We start from the raw sequence: 18,603 nt of genomic DNA on the forward strand, positions 1-18,603 counted from the left end.
CTTCCTTCCTTCCTTCCTTCCCCATCACTGGAAGTTTTTAAGAAGAGACTGGACAGCCATTTGTCTGGAATGGGATAGGGTTTCCTGCCTGAGCAGGGGGTTGGACTAGATGACCTCCAAGGTCCCTTCCAACTTCTGTTATCCTGTTAAGCCAGCAGACTCAAGATGGCCTCCAAGGACATTTTACTTTTAGATCCATTTTTAGGAAGCCCTTTTCAACTCTTCAGACCAGGCCCTCCCCTGCTTTACTCACCTGCCTGGGGCTGGTCCTGCAAGGACAGACACAAACGCCACTACTGGCAAGATAGGAGATGATGGCTTGAGAGAATTCACTCGGTTTGTTCTCTGCACCTGACATGGTTCTTGCTAGGCAGAAAGCTACATTTTGCACAAGGTAGCCTGCATGGCTTAAACCTTCCTTTTTTCTGGCTCGGAAACACGATAAATAACTTTAGAGGAAGTTTTGAAGACCAGCAGGACAAGGCGACAGCAAATACAAAAGGCTTGAAGGAAGCACAAGCCAGCCAAATTAGTCAACTCAAATCCCCAGGGCCTAGAACTGGGGTTTAAACGTTGCTTCTTTCCCAAAGTTCAACCGCATTCAAGTAAGGCCAACGGAACCACATTTTTAATTTTTTGGAAGCCCAATATTAAACTTCTGAGTTTTCCACCTTCTCAAGAGGTTGGTCCGTTTTCCCAACTTAGAAAGACCTCAGAATGTCTTCTAATGAGAGTCTTTCAAAAAAAAAAACCAATTAAAAAAAAAACCTAAATAGTTTCAACTTTAGGGCTATCTATACATTTCCACAACGCCCACCAGATTTGGCCTTCCTTTCCTTTGAAATAAGCTGTCTTCTAAGACACCGAAAGTTCAGCCTTTCTCCACCTACAACTGTAACCACAATGGGGAAGGTAGAAAACCAACACGCTTCGAAAGAAAAAGGAAAAAAAAAAACAAAAACACCAATATCCCGTTTATAAATTCCCTGCAGAGGGGGAAAGAAAATATTTAAAGGGGCCTATCTCCTGGAAAAAGAATGGAAATACAGCATTTGTGGAAAGGAAAAATAAAACTGGCAGAGGGGATATTCCCTGGTAGTTAAGGGGATCCAGTGATAAAAATACATTGAGGAAAAAATTAGACTATCTGAATTCTGTTTCTTGAAGGGCGGGTGTAATAATCCTCAGTGTAGGATCCACTGCAAAGTGTCATTTCCCTGAATAAACGTGTATTGGAAGGGAGGGACTTTCTTTGGGTTAATTACTCTTAAATCTGATAGCCTTCACCGGGTTGCAAAAAAAGTAGAACCGGCTTCTCTTTCTCCTTCCCCTTTCCTGCGGTCTACTCCTGTGATTTTTACACCTTTTTGTGCAGGCAGCCATCAGCTGCTGAAGTTCCACTTGCTTCAGAGAGAAACGTCCTCACCTGCTCAGGTATGCAGATCAAATAGGTGAGGAAAGCCCACAGACCAATGGAAGGATGCTCCTTCCCAGTTTTTCTGTGTTTTGGCTCCCTGGTTCTTATAATGTGGTCCGCTGGGTTTGGTCGAGTGTGTTTGTGAAGCCAACCGCTGTGGCTTCCTGCTGGGCGTGTTTTGTGTAAACGCTAAGAGGGGTTTGGTCAGCGAGGCGTGATTTGACAACTTTTGTCATTAGTTAAGCACGATGGGTGGATTCAGGGTCTGACTGTGGCTCTCAAAATTCCTGCAGTTGTGCAGCAGAGAGAGAAAGAATAAAAAAGGAGAGAGAGAGAGAGAGAGAGAGAGAGAGGAAAAAAGAAAAAGAAATAAGAGAAAGAGAAAGAAAGAGAGAGAAAGAAAAAGACCAAGACAAAGAGAAAGCAGGGGGAAAAGAGAAAGAGAGAAAGGGAAAGAAAGAGAAACAAGAGAAAGAGAAAGAAAAAGACAAAAAGAAAGCAAGAGAAAAAGAGAAAGAAAGAGAGCAAGAAAGAGAAAGAGAAAGAACAAGAGGGAAAGAGAAAGGGAAAGAAAGAGAAACAAGAGAGAGAAAGAGACAAAAAGAAAGCAAGAGAAAAAGAGAAAGAATGAAAGAGAAAGGGAGCGAGAAAGAGAAAAAACAAGAGGGAAAGAGAAAGAGAGAAAGGAAAGAAAGAGAAACAAGAAAAAGAGAAAGAAAAAGAGAAAAAGAAAACAAGAGAAAAAGAGAAAGAACGAAAGAGAAAGAAAGAGAAAGAGAAAGGGAGCAAGAAAGAAAAATGAGGGAAAGAGAAAGAGAAAAAGAAAGCAAGAGAAAAAGAGAAAGACAGAGGGAGCGAGAAAGAGAAAGAACAAGAGGGAAAAGAGAAAGAGAGAGAGAGAAAGAAAGAGAAAAAAGAAAAAGATTCCTTTCTGATCGTTCCCAGCTTGGCATTTTTTGGGGGGTAGAAGGGAGTTAAAAAAATATATGCCAAGATGATGGCCAGCTCTACACAATGGAGGCCCTGATCCTTTTCATGCATGTTCCACGTTCACAAATAAAAACATTCAAACACAGGCAGTCCTTGACGTACAACAGTTTATTTAGTGACCACTCAAAGAATGGCACTGAAAGAAGCTACTTAAGAGCATCCTTCACGCGACGGTGGCAGCATCCCCACGGATCAAAATTCAGATGCTTCGTCAACCGATTCATATTTACGACGGTTGCAATGACCCGCTGGGCCGTCTGATCCCCTTTTGCGACCTTCTGACAAGCAAAGTCAACGGAGGGAAAAACCACATTCACTTAGCAACCGGGTTTGCTGACTCAACCAGCTGCAGTGATTCGCCGAACAACCGTGGCCAGAAAAGTCATAAAACGGGGCAAAACTCACTTAACAATCTGTCTCGCTGAGCAACATACATTCTGGGCTCAGCCATGGCCGTAAGTTGAGGACTCCCTGTCGAGTTAAAAACCACCGCAACAGAGAAAGTTCACCTGTTGAATTTGGCCTCTTGGTTTAAAAGCTCCCTGCACAGGAATCTCTCTGATTAACCATATAGCGAAAACTAAGATTCAGTTCTACTTTTTTCCAGTCACACACACACACACACACACACACACACACACACACACCACATGTGTAACCCAGTTCCTTTTAACTCCACATCAGCAGAAAACCGACCAGTTCGTTTTGACTCAGCTGCCTCGCAGCCAGCCGACTTGCCTGGGCCAAGGGAACCTTTTGGCATTTGGCAAAGAACTGGCAAGTGAAGAGGCAGCCCACCCTAATGGTCACAGCCGACTGAAGGGAAGGATCCTGGTGGGCTAGCCAAAGAAACCATGATCCGACGGGAGAGCAAGCGGTAAGCCAAACGCGCTGAAATCGCCCTTTCTTTCTTTCTTTCTTTCTTTCTTTCTTTCTTTCTTTCTTTCTTTCTTTCTTTCTTTCTTTCTTTCTTTCTTTCTCCTCTTAGTCACTGGGAATTCCTGGGTGGTGTTTTTTCCTTCTAAGTTCCGTGTCATTCTGAGTAAGGTGAACTCAACTTTATTTTCTCACTTCTCCTCTTTTGCACTCATGTGGAAAAGGAGGAATTGCCCTCCATACATCCTCTGTCATATGAAGTTAATCTTTCCCAAGGCGCCAGTTTTTGGGAGAGGTGCCGGGCTGATGGGCAGCAGGATAGGCTAAGCCAGAAACTTACAAGGGGAAGAGTCTTCCTTCCTTCCTTCCTTCCTTCCTTCCTTCCTTCCTTCCTTCCTTCCTTCCTTCCTTCCTTCCTTCCTTCCTTCCTTCCTATCCTGGAAAAAGCTTCCACTTTTCTACTCTGGAACTCTCTCACCGCATAGAAGAACAGTAGCCGATCTATTTACCAGGCAGCTGTTTCTTCATCCTTACCTGCAGCTCGGGGGCCCTAATGGCCGGACACCCGCAGGTAAGTTTGTTTTCAACTCGGCACAACTTTAACGTGGGAAAAAAACAAAAGCCAACTCTACATTGGAACGTGACAGCCGTCGCATTTGGGAAAGGTTGAAGACCTGTAGGTTCCTGTGCACAAGACGGTTGGAAGGAGGGGAAACCTTTGAATTTGACAGCAACCGCCCCAAATTTATCCGAGCGAAATCTTAACGACTCAAAGCGCATCTCAAGTCTGGGCTAGCCGATGTTTTTCACTCGGGGGAGAGGTTGGAAAAGGGTTTGTGCTTCAGAGGCAACTTCCTAGTACATCTACAAGATGCAGCATGCAACGGGGACGGGACCGAGAACGGGGAAACTGGAGGGAGGGCAGCGGGGTGACGGAAGAGGGTCTTTCCGTGGGGCTGAGAAGGGTGGAACTTAATAATAATAATAATAATAATAATAATAATAATAATAATAATAATAATAATAATAATAATAATAATAAAGTTGGAAGGGACCTTGGAGGTCATCGAGTCCAACTCAGGCAGGAACCCTACACCATTTCAGACAAATGGCTGTCCAGTCTCTTCTTAAATACTTCCAGTGTTGGAGCATTCACCGCTTCTGGAGGCAGGTTGTTCCACTGGTTAATTGTTCTCACTGTCAGGAAGTTTCTCCTTAGTTCTAGGTTGCTTCTCTCCTCGATTAGTTTCCACCCGTTGCTTCTTGTCCTGCCTTCAGGCGCTTTGGAGAATACCTTGACTCCCTCTTCTTTGGGGCAGCCCCTGAGATACTGGAAGACTGCTATCCTGTCCCCCCTCGTCCTTCTCTTCATTAAACTAGACAGACCCAATTCCAGCAACCGTTCCTTATATGTTTTAGCCTCCAGTCCCCTAATCATCTTTGTTGCTCTTCTCTGTACTCTTTCTAGAGTCTCAGCATCTTTTTTAACATCGTGGTGACCAAAACTGGATGCTGTGTTCCAAGTGTGGCCTCACCATGGCATTGTAAAGTGGTATTAATACTTCACGTGATCTTGATTCTATCCCTCTTGTTAACTTGGCAGAAATTCCCACAGGGCCTCCTATTTTCCTTGGCGAATAGCTGGGGTTTGAAACAGCCCGGCAACTGTGAGGCTGCACAGTGTGTGCGTGTGTGCGTGTGTGTGTGTGTGTGCATTTGAGGGCTGCCAGGATGTGGAGCTCTTGAAATGGGCATTTGAGGAACTTGTGCAAGATCGTGGCACAGGGCTGCAAGCAAGTTGGCTCAGAGGCCTGTTACGGGCAATCAGCAGAGCCGCTCCAGAAAAAGCAAATACAATAGCCACTTAGACTTGTATACCGCTTCGTAGTGCTTGACAGCCCTCTCTAAGCGGTTTACAGAGTCAACCTCTTGCCCCACAATCTGGGTCCTCATTTTTACCGACCTCGGAAGGATGGAAGGCAGAGTCAACCTTTTTTGAGCCAGTCAGGGTCAAACTGCTGGCAGAGGGCAGAGTCAGCCTGCAACGCTGCCTTGTAATCACAGCGCTACCAGCAGCATCAAAGGGTCCAAGGTTCCTGACCATTTGGGGTGGGGGGAAGAGGACAGTTTAAGGGGTCTTAAATGTTAGAGGAGATTAACCCATCCCTTAGCATCTCCCCAAAGGCTCCTTGTCGCCCCATCTGCCTTTGGAGTAGAGCTGCTTGTGGCTTTTGGGGTGTAGAAGACAAGATGCAACCGTACTTCCACTCAAGAGCTGGTGGAGGCACCCGCTGGATGATCCGCCACAGCCCCATTGGTTGACAATGGCCAAATAGAAGACTTGTTGCTTTTGCAGGAGATCCCGGACCGAGGCCGCTGGTAGGATGGATTCCAGCACCCTCCCGGGAGCCAGCAGGATCATCCGGCGGAAGAGCCGACGCCACATGACCTGCCCCAACCCTCGGGAGATCAACCAGGCCTTGGCCTGCATCAGCCTGGGAGAACTGAATCGATCCTGCACCCTGGAGGAGCTGATCGAGAAATGCCTCCGCTCCTTCGGTACCGTGGATGGGAGGGTGGGGTGGAGACCCCCGTCTTGATTGGGGTGGGTGGTTGGCTGGAGGGGAAGATGTTCCACGAGGCTAGAGAGCGGGGCTGAGTCTAGTGCGAATCGGGCCACAGATACGCCAGCTTAACAGCCAGGAAGGGTTTTTTTCTTTGTTGATTTGTATCCCACTTTTATTATTTTCACATCTAAGTCAAGGCGGAGAACGTATTCAACACACCTCCTGTTTTCCCTGCAAAACAACCCTCTGAGGTGGGTTGGGCTGAGAGAGAGGAACTCGCCCAAAATCACTCATCCGGCTTTCATGCCTAAGGCGGGACTAGAACTCACCGTCTCCTGGTGATTGACGAAAAGTCACCCAGCTGGCTTTCGTGTCCAAGGCAGGACTAGAACTCACCGTCTCCTGGTAATTGACCCAAAGGCGTTCAGCTGGCTTTAATGCCTAAGGCAGAACTAGAATTCACCATCTCCTGGTGATTGGCCCACAGACACCCAGCTGGCTTTCATGTCCAAGGCAGGACTAGAACTCACTGTCTCCTGGTAATTGACCCAAAGGCGTTCAGCTGGCTTTAATGCCTAAGGCAGAACTAGAATTCACCATCTCCTGGTGATTGGCCCACAGACACCCAGCTGGCTTTCACGCCTAAGGCAAGACTTGAACTCACTGTCTTGTGCTTTGTAGCCTGGTGCCTTAACCTCTAGAGCAGGGGTAGGCAACCTTGGCTCTTTTATGACTCGTGGACTTCAACTCCCAGAATTCCTGAGCCAGCATGGCTCAGCATGGAAACCTCTCTCTTTCCCCTCAGCACAGCTGGCTCAGGAATTCTGGGAGTTGAAGTCCACGAGTCATAAAAGAGCCAAGGTGGCCTACCCCTGCTCTAGACCAAACTCTTAAAGACCAGAAGTGTATTGTATTATGGGGCAGAACTAGCCCAGACTGCTTGTTTTCTTCAATTTCTATTCAGTTCCATTTCTGCCTATTGATGGATCCACTTTAATGCCTGTCCTTCTTCTCCAGATGTGGATGGGAATCTGTGCACCAGCGACTTCATGGTGAACATGACACTAACCATTCACAGTTGGGTGGTCCCGTCTGCAGAGCTCGCCCGCCGTCTTCTGACTTTATATCCTTTGAGGAACACAAAGCGTCTCTCCTGAAGAGGTCCCGAAGGTGCTTTTTCAAGAGGCAACTGGACTTTCTTGGGTTTTTTTTTCCCTTGAAGACATTTCGCTTCTCCTCCAAGAAGCTTCTTCAGTTCTACATTACGGTTCATGGAGGAGAAGCGAAATGTTTTCAAAGGAAAAAAAACCCAAGAGCGGCCTGTTGCCTTTTGAAAAAGCACTTTTGGGACAACCGTGGTTTGGACTGAGAATCTCCATAGACACTCCTTAGAATGTCTTTCCAAGGGGAAGTCTTGAATGGGATGGTGGCTTATCTATCTATCTATCTATCTATCTATCTGTCTGTCTGTCTGTCTGTCTGTCTGTCTGTCTGTCTGTCTGTCTGTCTGTCTGTCTGTCTGTCTATCTATCTATCTATCTATCTATCTATCTATCTATCTATCTATCTATCTATCTATCTATCTATCTATCTATCTATCTATCTATCTATCTATCTATCTATCTAGGCAAGACAAGAAGCAACGGATGGAAACTAATCAAGGAGAGAGAAGCAACCTGGAACTAAGGAGGAATTTCCTGACAGTTAGAACAATTAACCAGTGGAACTACCTGCCTCCAGAAGCGGTGAATGCTCCAACACTGGAAGTTTTTAAGAAGAGACTGGACAGCCATCTGTCCGAAATGGTGTAGGGTTTCCTGCCTGAGCAGGGGGTTGGACTAGATGACCTCCAAGGTCCCTTCCAACTTTTTATTATTATTATTATTATTATTATTATTATTATTATTATTATTATTATTATTATTATTATTATTATTATTATTATTATTATTATTATCTTCTATCATCTATCTATCTATCTATCTATCTATCTATCTATCATCTATCTCTCAATTATCCATCTATCTATCTATCTATCTATCTATCTATCTATCTATCATCTATCTATCTATCATCTATCTCTCAATCATCCATCCATCCATCCATCCATCCATCCATCCACATCCATCCATCCATCCATCCATCCATCCATCCATCCATCTATCTATTTGCCGCCCATCTCGCCAAAGGGGACTCAAGGCAGCTTCCAGACATTGAATAAAATGCTGTATAAAACAATACCTCTTAAATTTAAAGATCTTAAATTTTGAAAAATTGCATTAAAGGTAAAACGACGGCTTGCTGGCAATCCTGGCAGAGCCAAAGCTTCTAAAGGGGCTGATTTTGTAGAAAAGGAGTGGATTAGTTGGTGGTGCAGTTTGCTGAGCTGTTAGTTTGGAAAGCTGCGCAAGTCAGGCCACAATATTGTTGTATTCTTACAGTACATTATGTGAACCTGGATATGGTTTTTTTTTCGTGCATTATACAGTATGAACCTAGCAAATTTCTTTGCCGAATCTTCAATCGGGCCTCCCGGAACAGCTTCAGAACCAGCATTATATACTTCAGCGGCATTCTGTTTTTTTGTTTTGTTTTGTTTTGTTTTTAAACCGGCACAAAAAGCATCTTTTTTGCGATGAACGACAATTGCTAATGAACAGTTTCTGGGTGAATTACTGGGGTTCTTCCAGAATTAACTTCCTAAGGAGCAATTATGCCAGTGAATTGGTGTAAGGTTTGTGGCAGGAGGCGTTATTTCCATGAAAAAAAAGGTTATTTATTTATTTATTTATTTATTTATTTATTATTTGAATTTATACCCCGCCCTTCTCCTTGCGGACTCAGGGCGGCTAACAGCCTGATAAAAACAACTACAAAAATACCCCAAAAACTATCATTAAAACAAAGTTAAGATGAAATATTAAATTTGGCCTTATTAATTTTTAAAATTGCTTTTAAAACCCCATAAGGTTCCGCCCTTATGTCCTCTTAGTTAATGCGGTCCGGCTAGAAAGTCTCAAATAGTAAAGGAACTCTGCTGAAAGAAAGGGAGATGAGTGCATTTTAGCAAAATAGATCCTCGAATGCTTTGCCCACGAATCTGAGAGCTAATTAAGCCTTAACTCTATTGATCACATATCAGGAATCAGCTCAGGACAAGAATCCTTCATGCCAGCTGAGGATCTGCCACTTTGTCCGGTGTGAACGCTCTTCTCATTGCCCTCTTTAATTCCTCCAAGGTTTCTCAACTTTGCCAACTTAAAATGTGTGGACTTCAATTCCCAGAATTCTCCAGCCACCAAGCTAACAAACTTTTAAGTCCCAGAATTCCCTGGTTAGCAAGCTACGGTAGTAGATTTTAAGATGTGTAGACTTTAACTCCCAGAATTCTGCAGCCACAAGCTAGAAAACGTTAAGGTATATGGACTTCAATCCCAGAATTCCCGTCAGCAAGCTTGTAAACAATAAGATGTGTGGACTTCAACTCCCAGAATTCTCCAGCCACACACTAGTAAATTTTACGTTATATGGAGTTCGACGCCCAGAATTCCCCTGTCAGCAAGCTTGTAAACATTAAGATGTGTGGACTTCAACTCCCAGAATTCTCCAGCCACACACTAGTAAATTTTACGTTATATGGAGTTAGACACCCAGAATTCCCGTCAAAAAGCTAGTAAATATTAAGATGTGTGGACTTCAACTCCCAGAATTCTCCAGTCAGAGACTCAGCTCCAACCTGAATTTTTGCTCTGCTTTCAGCTACTGGCTTGTGAACTATCCGGAGGCTTTTCACCTGGACCCCCACCTGGAGGAGGTGATCACGGAAATCTTGGAGGTGGTGAGGAACCAAGGCCCAACAGAACACCGCAACGTGCTTGATGCATCCTGCATGTGAGTGGCGACAACCGGTTCAGAAATGGGAATTGCTCCGTGGAAGGGACGGGATAGGCACGGCGAGACTCCGTGTGCTGCTGTTTTATTTTATTTATTTATTTATTGAATGTATTTTTTTTGCAAAAGGGGGCTTTTGGGTAGAGAAAAAGGGGGAAGCTGAATGCATCCCATATAAATTATATTAGCTCCACGATACTTCAAAAAAAAAACCCTGCTGTATATAGGTAGTCCTCAACTTACGACTGGTCATTTAACAAAAATTCAATGCAGTACTGCAGGCTACTTCTGCTGACTGCCGGTTGCCAGCAGTTTGGCAGTTCAAGTCTCACCAGTTCAAGGTTGACTCAGCCTTCCATCCTTCCGAGGTCAGTAAAATGAGGACCCAGATTGTTGGGGGCAATGTGCTGACTCTGTAAACTGCTTAGGGAGGGCTGTCAAGCACTTTGAAGCGGTATATAAGTCTAAATGCTATTGCTATTCCTTCCTTCCTTCCTTCCTTCCTTCCCTTCCTTCCTCTTCCTTCCTCTGTGGTGGTGAAGTGGTTAGAATACAGTATTGCAGGCAAACTCTGCCCACTGCCATCAGTTTGATCCTGACTGGCTCAAGGTTGACTCAGCCTTCCATCCTTCCGAGGTCGGTAAAATGAGGACCCAGATTGTTGGGGGCAAATGTGCTGACTCTGTAAACCACTTAGAGAGGGCTGTCAAGCACCGTGAAGCGGTATAGAAGTCTAAGCGCTATTGCTATTGCTTTTCTCAACGACCGAAATTTTATTCCCAATTGTGGTTGTAAGTCTACTTGTAGTTTAGCTGAGTTACGGTAGAGGATTTCACCGGTCAATGTACCTCTGCGGATTGTTCTTAGAAAAACGAGTACGTTCCAAGTGTCTAGAGTTAAAAAGATACGCCTCGCTATGGAGGAATGGGGGAATGGAGTCCCATCTATCAGAATGAGATGGGCTCAGGGCAACTTACAAAGGATCCTTTTAAATTTTATTTTGTAGATGTCTTCTTCCTAGCGGGCATGCTGGCTGGGGAATTCTGGGAGTCGAAGTCCACAAGTTTTAAAGTTGCCAAGGCTGAACACGCTTGTTCTGTAGCAAACTTTATTTTGAATGCAAATTCCTTGGGGGTGGAGGAGGAGAAGGAGAAGGGAAGGTCCAGGATATTACCCGTCCTTTAAAAAAATCTTCTGATTCAATGGCAAAGGAAGAGTGATTCAGCAGGTTCTCCAAAGTTGTTGCCTAATCACGGTGAGGCTGTAAAGCAGAAGGAAAGTCCAACAAACGTGTCACTTGGTGGAGATGGACCAACAATGATGAAAAACCACGGGTGTTGCCTTAAAACCCGTTCCGAGCTTCCATGGTGCTACTAAGCCTTCTCCTGTTCCTCAGGAGAACTTAAAAGTCCTGCTTCTCAGGTTCTCCTTGCTTGATCTCCAACCGCTTGGCCTCGTCACCTCTCCAACGCTTGCTGTTCAAAAGAGCCACGGATCCCTGTTCCTCAGGAAAGCATCTGCCTTCTTCATTCTTCCCCTTAAACCAAGGGTAGGCAACCTTGGCTCTTTTATGACTGGTGGACTTCAACTCCCAGAATTCCTGAGCCAGCCATGCTGAGGGGAAAGGGAGAGGTTTCCATGCTGAGCCATGCTGGCTCAGGAATTCTGGGAGTTGAAGTCCACAAGTCATGAGGGGGCCACAGTTCCCTCATGCTGGCTCAGGAATTCTGGGAGTTGAAGTCCACGAGTCATGAAGGGGCCAAAGTTTCCCACATGCTGGCTCAGGAATTCTGGGAGTTGAAGTCCACGAGTCATGAAGGGGCCAAAGTTTCCCTCATGCTGGCTCAGGAATTCTGGGAGTTGAAGTCCACGAGTCATAAAAGAGCCAAGGTTGACTACTCCTGGTCTAGACTTAGTGTTTCTCATCCTTGGCCACTTGACGATGGGAGGACTTCAACTCCCAGAATTCCTGAGCCAGCAGGGCTCAGCATGGAGACCTCACCCTTTCCCCTCAGCATAGCTGGCTCAGGAATTCTGGGAGTTGAAGTCCACGAGTCATAAAGCGGCCTAGGCCAGGGGTAGGCAACCTCGGCTCTTTTATGACTGGTGGACTTCAACTCCCAGAATTCCTGAGCCAGCATGGCTCAGCTTGGAAACCTCTCCCTTTCCCCTCAGCGTGGCTGGCTCAGGAATTCTGGGAGTTGAAGTCCACCAGTCATAAAAGAGCCAAGGTTGTCTACCCCTGCCACAGACCATCCCATCTATGCACAACTATCCATGGAAGCTAACGTTTCTCTAGCTAGCTCAGGTGCACACCATCCACACCCTAGCAGTTGTGTTGGTCTTGTTTACACAGAGCGCTCCGCAGTTCCATAGAGAAGGCCCTCTGGTCTTGTGAATCTTTGGATACTCGGTCCCTAATGAGTCCCTTCTGTGCTCGTTCTTCCTGCAGGGTGAGCCACATCTGGAACCGTTCTCTCAGTTGCCAGAGCAGCCGTGCCAGTGGCAAGAAACGGAAGGTCTCTCTGCTCTTTGATCACCTGGATCCAGGTGAACTAGCCGACCACCTCAGTTACCTGGAATTCAAGGCCTTCTGCCGTCTCTCGGTAAGCAGCTGCAGAGGGGCACCAAAAGCTTTGCAAGATGGATGGATGGATGGATGGATGGATGGATGGGTCGTTATGAAAGCACTTTCTCAGCCTTGTATCTTGTACAAATATCTTGGACTGGGGGAGGGGAAATTGGCTGGTAGAAGACAATAGGAAGTCACCGTGTTGAGGATGGCTGCGTACCGTATATATCAGTGGTAGTGAACCTATGGCACGGGTGCCAGAGGCGGCACTCAGAGCCTTCTCAGTGGACACGCGCGCCGTCGCCCCAGTCCTAGGCCTTCAGCTGGGTTTTATAAAACCTTTTCGCTTTAGGCCTCCGCCGCCGTGTGCAAAGAAAAAAAAGGTTCAATCAGTCAATTTCAACTTCTCGCGGGAAAAAAAAAGATCTTGCAAAGTTGGAATTGATTGATTGAACTTTTTAGTCCCACCCAGTCTGCCGTTCCCACCGCAGCCACGCCCACCCAATGGGCCACGCCCAGCCAATGGAAGAGTGCTATCATGTCACCCCTAGTCCTTCTCTTCACTAGACTAGACATACCCAATTCCTGCAACTGTTCTTCATATGTTTTAGCCTCAAGGTTCTCCCAAATTCACATCGGCCACCGAGACCTTCTTCCTTGCATAAATGGTTGGCTGGCTCTTTAGGGTAACGACTGCGGTGAAGGAAAAATATTTCACCCTGCTGTGGGGTCCAATGCAGTCTCAGCATGGCTGGCTGGGGAATTCTGGCAGAAAGTCCGCCCATCTTAAAAATGGTCACGGATGGGAAATATGGCTTTAACTTTAATTTTAACAGCAATTGCCTCCTTGACCTTTAGGGTGCAATTATGCACCAACCCCATGTCTGGCTGCCCAATTTGGGTGGTTGAAATGTTGCGTTAGCGTTGACCGCTGCCATCCTGTCTACTGATTTTTCCCTGGTGTGTGGTTGATTTCTGGCAAGCAACGCCCCAAGCATTGTTGACAATTGTATCCTTGGTTGCACCAGACCGATATCTAATGCAACATACGACGTTTTCTCCCCCCGAGTCCCCAGCCGAAACTTACGAGTAAGCCAGGACCTTGTGTACCAACCATGTAGAGGCGCACAGGAAATGTGGAAATTTCCTGTCTAGTGGAAATTCCAGATCACGCCCGAAGATAGGGCATGTGTCTTTCTGAGCCTGTCTGTCTCTGTACGCAGCTGGTACCAAATTCTACCACTCTTTTGGAGAAGGCAGCAGAAGAGGAAATCCAGTTGTGAAGCATTAGACTGTACAGGTGGTCCTCTGACTTAAAAGCTATCCATTTAGTGACCGTTCGGAGTTACAACAGCCCCGAAAAAAGTGACTTACGACCGGTTTTTATGCTTAATGACTGTTGCAGCATCCCCACGGTCATGGGATCAAATTTTGAGTGTGTGGCAACTGGCATGTACTTGTGACAGTTACACGGTCTTGGAGGGTCATGTGGACTGCGTGTATTGCCACACAGGTAGAATCTTCCCACCTACAGTTAGAGAAGCTGGATTAACAAAGTAACAGAGTTGGAAGGGACCTTGTAGGTCATCTAGTCCAACCCCCCCCCCCACTCAAGCAGGAGACCCTACACCACTATGGCTGAAGGACGTCCCTTCCCACTATCCATCCATCTCAAAAGCGGTGAACCAGACATCCAAAGTGGGTGTCCCTTAAGTGACTTCAAAGCGGCGTCCCCTGATGACTCATCTGGAAAACAGTATCTTGGATTTAGTTAGGACTCGGTTTAATCCAGCAAGACCGGTTCTTACCTTTTAATTGTCTCCTGGGCAGTACTTGGATTTCCAGAATTACGTGCTGCGTGGATCCGTTCATGGAATCTCAGCCCTGGAACGTGCAATTACCCTGTTTAACAGCATCTCCCAGTGGGTGCAAGTGATGATCCTCAAGCGTCCCACGCCCCAACAGCGAGCAGAAGTCTTCACCAAGTTCATCCACGTGACACAGGTAAGGTCCCACTAGAAAGAAACAGAAGTGGGAGCGTGGGCCATGCAGAGGGGGAAGAGACCTATAGAATGCAGAAGAACAGAGTTGGGAGAGAACCTGGGCTGTCCAAACTCTTCTTGAAAACCCCCAGAGTTGGAGCACCCACCACTTCTGGAGGCAAGCCGTTCCACTGATGAATCGTCCTCTTGTTCTTCCTCCTATTGCAGAAATTAAGGCAGCTGCAGAACTTCAACACGCTCATGGCAGTGGTGGGAGGCCTTTGCCACAGCACCATCGCTCGCCTCAAGGAGACCCATGCGCTTCTCCCTTCCGAGGTGACCAAGGTAAGGAAAGAGTCCTCCTGAGGACAAAAAGAGAGGAGGTTTAGTCTTGGTGAGGTATCCTAAAGGTAGCCATGTCCAAATTAGAATTACAATAACAGAGTTGGAAGGGACCTTGTAGGTCATCTACTCCATTAGCATCCTGGTTCTTGACCGTCTACCAACAAGGCTCTCCAACCTTGGCAACTTTAAGACTGGTGGACTTCAAGGTTGAATGTTGAATGTTGAGACTTTGGGAAAAGTGCAAATAAGAGCAACGAAGATAATTAAAGGTCTGGAGACTAAAACATATGAAGAACGGGTGCAGGATTTGGGTTTGGCTAGCCTAGAGAAAAAGAGGACTAGGGGGGACATGATAGCAGAGTTCCAGTATTTGAGGGGTTGCCATAAAGAGGAGGGAGTCAATTTATTTTCCAAAGCACCAGAGGGCAAGACAAGAAACAATGGATGAAAACTAATCAAGGAGAGAAGCAACCTGGAATTAAGGAGAAACTTCTTGACAGTGAGGACAATTAACCAGTGGAACAACTTGCCCCCAGAAGTTGTGGGTGCTTCATCACTAGAGGTTTTTAAGAAGAGACTGGACAGCCACCTGTCTGAAATGGTATAGGGTTTCCTGCTTGAGCAGGGGGCTGGACTAGAAGACCTCCAAGATCCCTTCCAGCTCTATTCTGATTCTCTGATTCTCTCCACTCCCATGCTGGCTGGGGAATTCTGGAAGTTAAAGTCCACAGGTCTTAAAGTTGCCAAGGTTGGAGACCCCAGGTCTACAAGATGCGTCTCTTATGCCTTCTTCGTGCAGGTGCTTGCTGAAATGACCGAACTGCTCTCGTCCAGCGGAAACTATGGGACGTATCGTCGGGCCTATGCCGATTGCAAGGACTTCAAAATCCCCATTGTGGGAGTCCACCTCAAGGACTTGGTGACCTTGCACGAAGCCCTCCCAGACCGCGTAGAAGGTGGACGTCTCAACCTGAGCAAGCTGCAGAGCCTCTATGAGCCGGTGTGGGAATTCCGGTTGCGGCAACGAACGCAGCCGCCCTTCGAAGCCAACAAGGACCTGGTGCATCTGCTGACCGTAAGAAAGATCCGTGGAGAACTCATGGAGACGTGGGAGGGTTGATGCTCAGGTGGTCCAATGGTGGGCAAGTTCAAGGACTTCCTGTTGGCTGCCTTGAAAGGAAGTCAACCACTGTTAACCTGGCCCCATGTTTGGAGAAGGTGGCCTTTTTCCCGCCAGCATTCATAGAATCATTGGGCTAGAAGAGACTTGGGAGGTCTTCAACTCTCTGACCAAGGCAGGAGACTTTATACCAGGGGTCCCCAACCCCTGATCCATGGACGGGCACCGGTCCATAACATGTCAGAAACCGGTCCACACAAACAAGCAAAGCCCCATCCGTGGGATGCAGGCAGCACCCGAAACCAGGCCCCCTCTGATCCGTGGAAAAACCTCTCTCCACGGAACTGGTCCCTGGTGCCCAAAAGGTTGGGCCCCCCTGCCTTATATCATCCTGAATAAATGGTTGTCCAATATTTTTCTTGAAATAAAGTACCCCAAACTCCCGGAGGCAAACTATTCCATTGATTAATTGTTCCGTCAGGAAACAGACCTTCGCAGAAGTCCCTACCAGGACAGCGTGGCCTATCACCTTATTATATTACTAATTTATATTGTTTATATGCTGTCTGACGGCAGTCATAGTCTCAGAGGGGTGGCGGGCCTTCACCCGCCGCCTTTTGCTGGGATACGGGGCCCAACAACAGGCAAACATCTCTTCTACAGGCTGCCAACCTGTGGTGTTGCTTAGAAACCTCCAGGAGGAGAGTCTACAAGAGCGGCAGGGTTGCCTAGCAACCACCTCCCACTACAGCCAAAGAGGGCCGGCTTACTTTCTCCGGCCTAGTGGCTTGACTCAGTCATCCCAATGGCTGCATTATCTCTTGCGACAGAAATAGGGGCCTGGCAAATGAAAAGACAGCCGGGACTTATGTGTCCTAACCAGATGCCTGGTTGCCTAGCAGCACCCAGTGTGGGCAGGACCATGGAGCCCGGTGATGCAGATGTTGCTTAGCAACCCAGGCAGGGTGAAGGCATGACTATAGGCCCCAGTAGGGAATCTTTGCAACCCCTCAATCAGGAGCCCGGTGTCCTCCAGGGCTGTTGGACTACAACTCCCATCTTTCCCTGTCCGTTCTTCACCAGGTGGACTAGGAATGGAGTTTCAAACCCGCCTGTCAAGATGGCACAGGCGGCGGTGTATGTTAAGACAAGGACTGTAGTGTGGTAATGAGGACAGACCACGCAGGAGGCCTGTAGGAGGAAGTCACCCCGAACGACTCATCCAGGATGGGAGACGGGGACAAGACGTAGGAGAAAGATGGACTGGAACCACTCCGGTGGTAAAGCTGGCCTTGGGGTCCCGATCCGCTCAGGGGGGCTGCCCCCTTGTCTTCGGGGGTTCCTTGGCCGTTTGCTTTAGTAGAGATGGAGCAAAAGGAGAGGTGCTATTCAGTCTTTGCTTTGGCCATTCAACCACTTACCACAGGGGCGGGCAATTAATTTTTCCAAGGGGCCACATGAGGAATTGAGACTGTTCTGGAGGACCAAACCAAAGGGGTTGTGAAGGTGCATAGGCATGTCTACACAAACACACACACACACACACACACACACACACACACACACACATATGCTCCTAGAAGCAGGCTGGGGTCTTCGGCTTCGTGCTTGTGCGAGCAAAGTGTGACGTCGAAACGTTGCCAAGATACTTCAATCTTACACGGGAAAAGAGCCGAATACGCCAAGACCTGCATACCTGTACCCGTGAAATATATATATATATAAAATGCCCAGGTATGACCTAGAGCAGGGGTAGGCAACCTTGGCTCTTTTATGACTCCTAGACTTCCACTCCCAGCTATGCTGGCTCAGGAATTCTGGGAGTTGAAGTCCATGAGTCATAAAAGAGCCAAAGTTGCCTACCCCTGACCTAGAAGTAGCCAAATGTGCAACGGCTGTCCATCACGAAGTCATCAGAATATCAATGGTTCTTGGCCAACACTCATGAAATTAGACATTAACAACCTCTATAGACTATTCAAAAGAGACAATCAACCATCCCCAAAGAGAAAAAGGCTCCAGCACCTCTCCACCAGCAATCGGCACCCAGATCAGCATAGATTAACTCCAAGGGCAACTTCAGACCAACAATCAAGTAAGCAATTCCCCAATCCAGAAACTGCCAAAGAGCCATTAGTAAACAGCCCAACCAAAAACTACCCAAGACAGCCCTGTCCCACAAAGATAGGACACCAGAATAAAAAGACAAGACGCCAGAATATAAACTGAGAGCAAACAGCACTCCTTACTACCTCTAGCGCTGATGATGTTACCTAGTTGGGTCATGAAATGTCTGCAAGCAAGTAAGCAAGCTCAGAGAGCACCAAGGACCCCTCACTCAGGAGATTTTAGGGTCCATGGTTCATTTCCTTTGCCCTTAAATGCCTTCTTGCCTTCCAGCTCTCCTTAGATCTCTACTACTCAGAGGAGGAAATCTACACCCTCTCGTACTCTCGTGAACCTCGCTGCCCCAAACTGCTGGTAAGAAGAGGATAAAGGGGGGGGAGGAAGGACCAAGTCTTCCCTGACGTCCTGTTTCTTAAAGCTCTCTGCTCTCTTTCCCGCTTCCCAGCCGTCCACCCAATTCAAGCCCCCGGTGGTCGTGGAGTGGGCGCCCAGAGTCGCCACCAAGCCAGACCGTCTTGGCATCAAGAAGCACGTCCAGCAGATGGTGGAGGTAGGACAATCAAAGCAATGGAGAACAGAGAATATATGGAGATCAGGGTTGAGCTGTGGGGTCCTTGGTGCTCTCTGAGATGGGTGGCTTTCTTGCAGACGTTTCATGACCTGACTAGGTAATATCATCAGTGCTAGAAGGGAGGCGGATTGGGAAAGAGGAGGAG

The 18,603-nt window shown here is 47.1% G+C and overlaps 1 protein-coding gene across 1 annotated transcript in view; it reads left to right on the top strand.

The window, feature by feature from the left end:
* The first annotated feature begins 3,261 nt into the window (after positions 1 to 3,261).
* RASGRP4 (RAS guanyl releasing protein 4) overlaps positions 3,262 to 18,603 on the top strand; it is a 25,849-nt gene continuing 10,507 nt past the window's right edge. The window contains exons 1-11 of the mRNA XM_029285496.1: positions 3,262 to 3,284; positions 5,640 to 5,842; positions 6,868 to 6,973; positions 8,986 to 9,048; positions 9,610 to 9,741; positions 12,194 to 12,347; positions 14,144 to 14,317; positions 14,524 to 14,640; positions 15,440 to 15,715; positions 18,161 to 18,241; positions 18,333 to 18,437. Coding sequence (XP_029141329.1) covers positions 3,262 to 3,284; positions 5,640 to 5,842; positions 6,868 to 6,973; positions 8,986 to 9,048; positions 9,610 to 9,741; positions 12,194 to 12,347; positions 14,144 to 14,317; positions 14,524 to 14,640; positions 15,440 to 15,715; positions 18,161 to 18,241; positions 18,333 to 18,437 — 1,434 coding nt within the window. The remainder of the gene's footprint in view (positions 3,285 to 5,639; positions 5,843 to 6,867; positions 6,974 to 8,985; positions 9,049 to 9,609; positions 9,742 to 12,193; positions 12,348 to 14,143; positions 14,318 to 14,523; positions 14,641 to 15,439; positions 15,716 to 18,160; positions 18,242 to 18,332; positions 18,438 to 18,603) is intronic.

The sequence above is a fragment of the Protobothrops mucrosquamatus genome, unplaced genomic scaffold (genome assembly GCF_001527695.2).
Source record: "Protobothrops mucrosquamatus isolate PMUCROS unplaced genomic scaffold, P.Mucros_1.0 scaffold1773, whole genome shotgun sequence".
NCBI lineage: Eukaryota > Metazoa > Chordata > Lepidosauria > Squamata > Viperidae > Protobothrops > Protobothrops mucrosquamatus.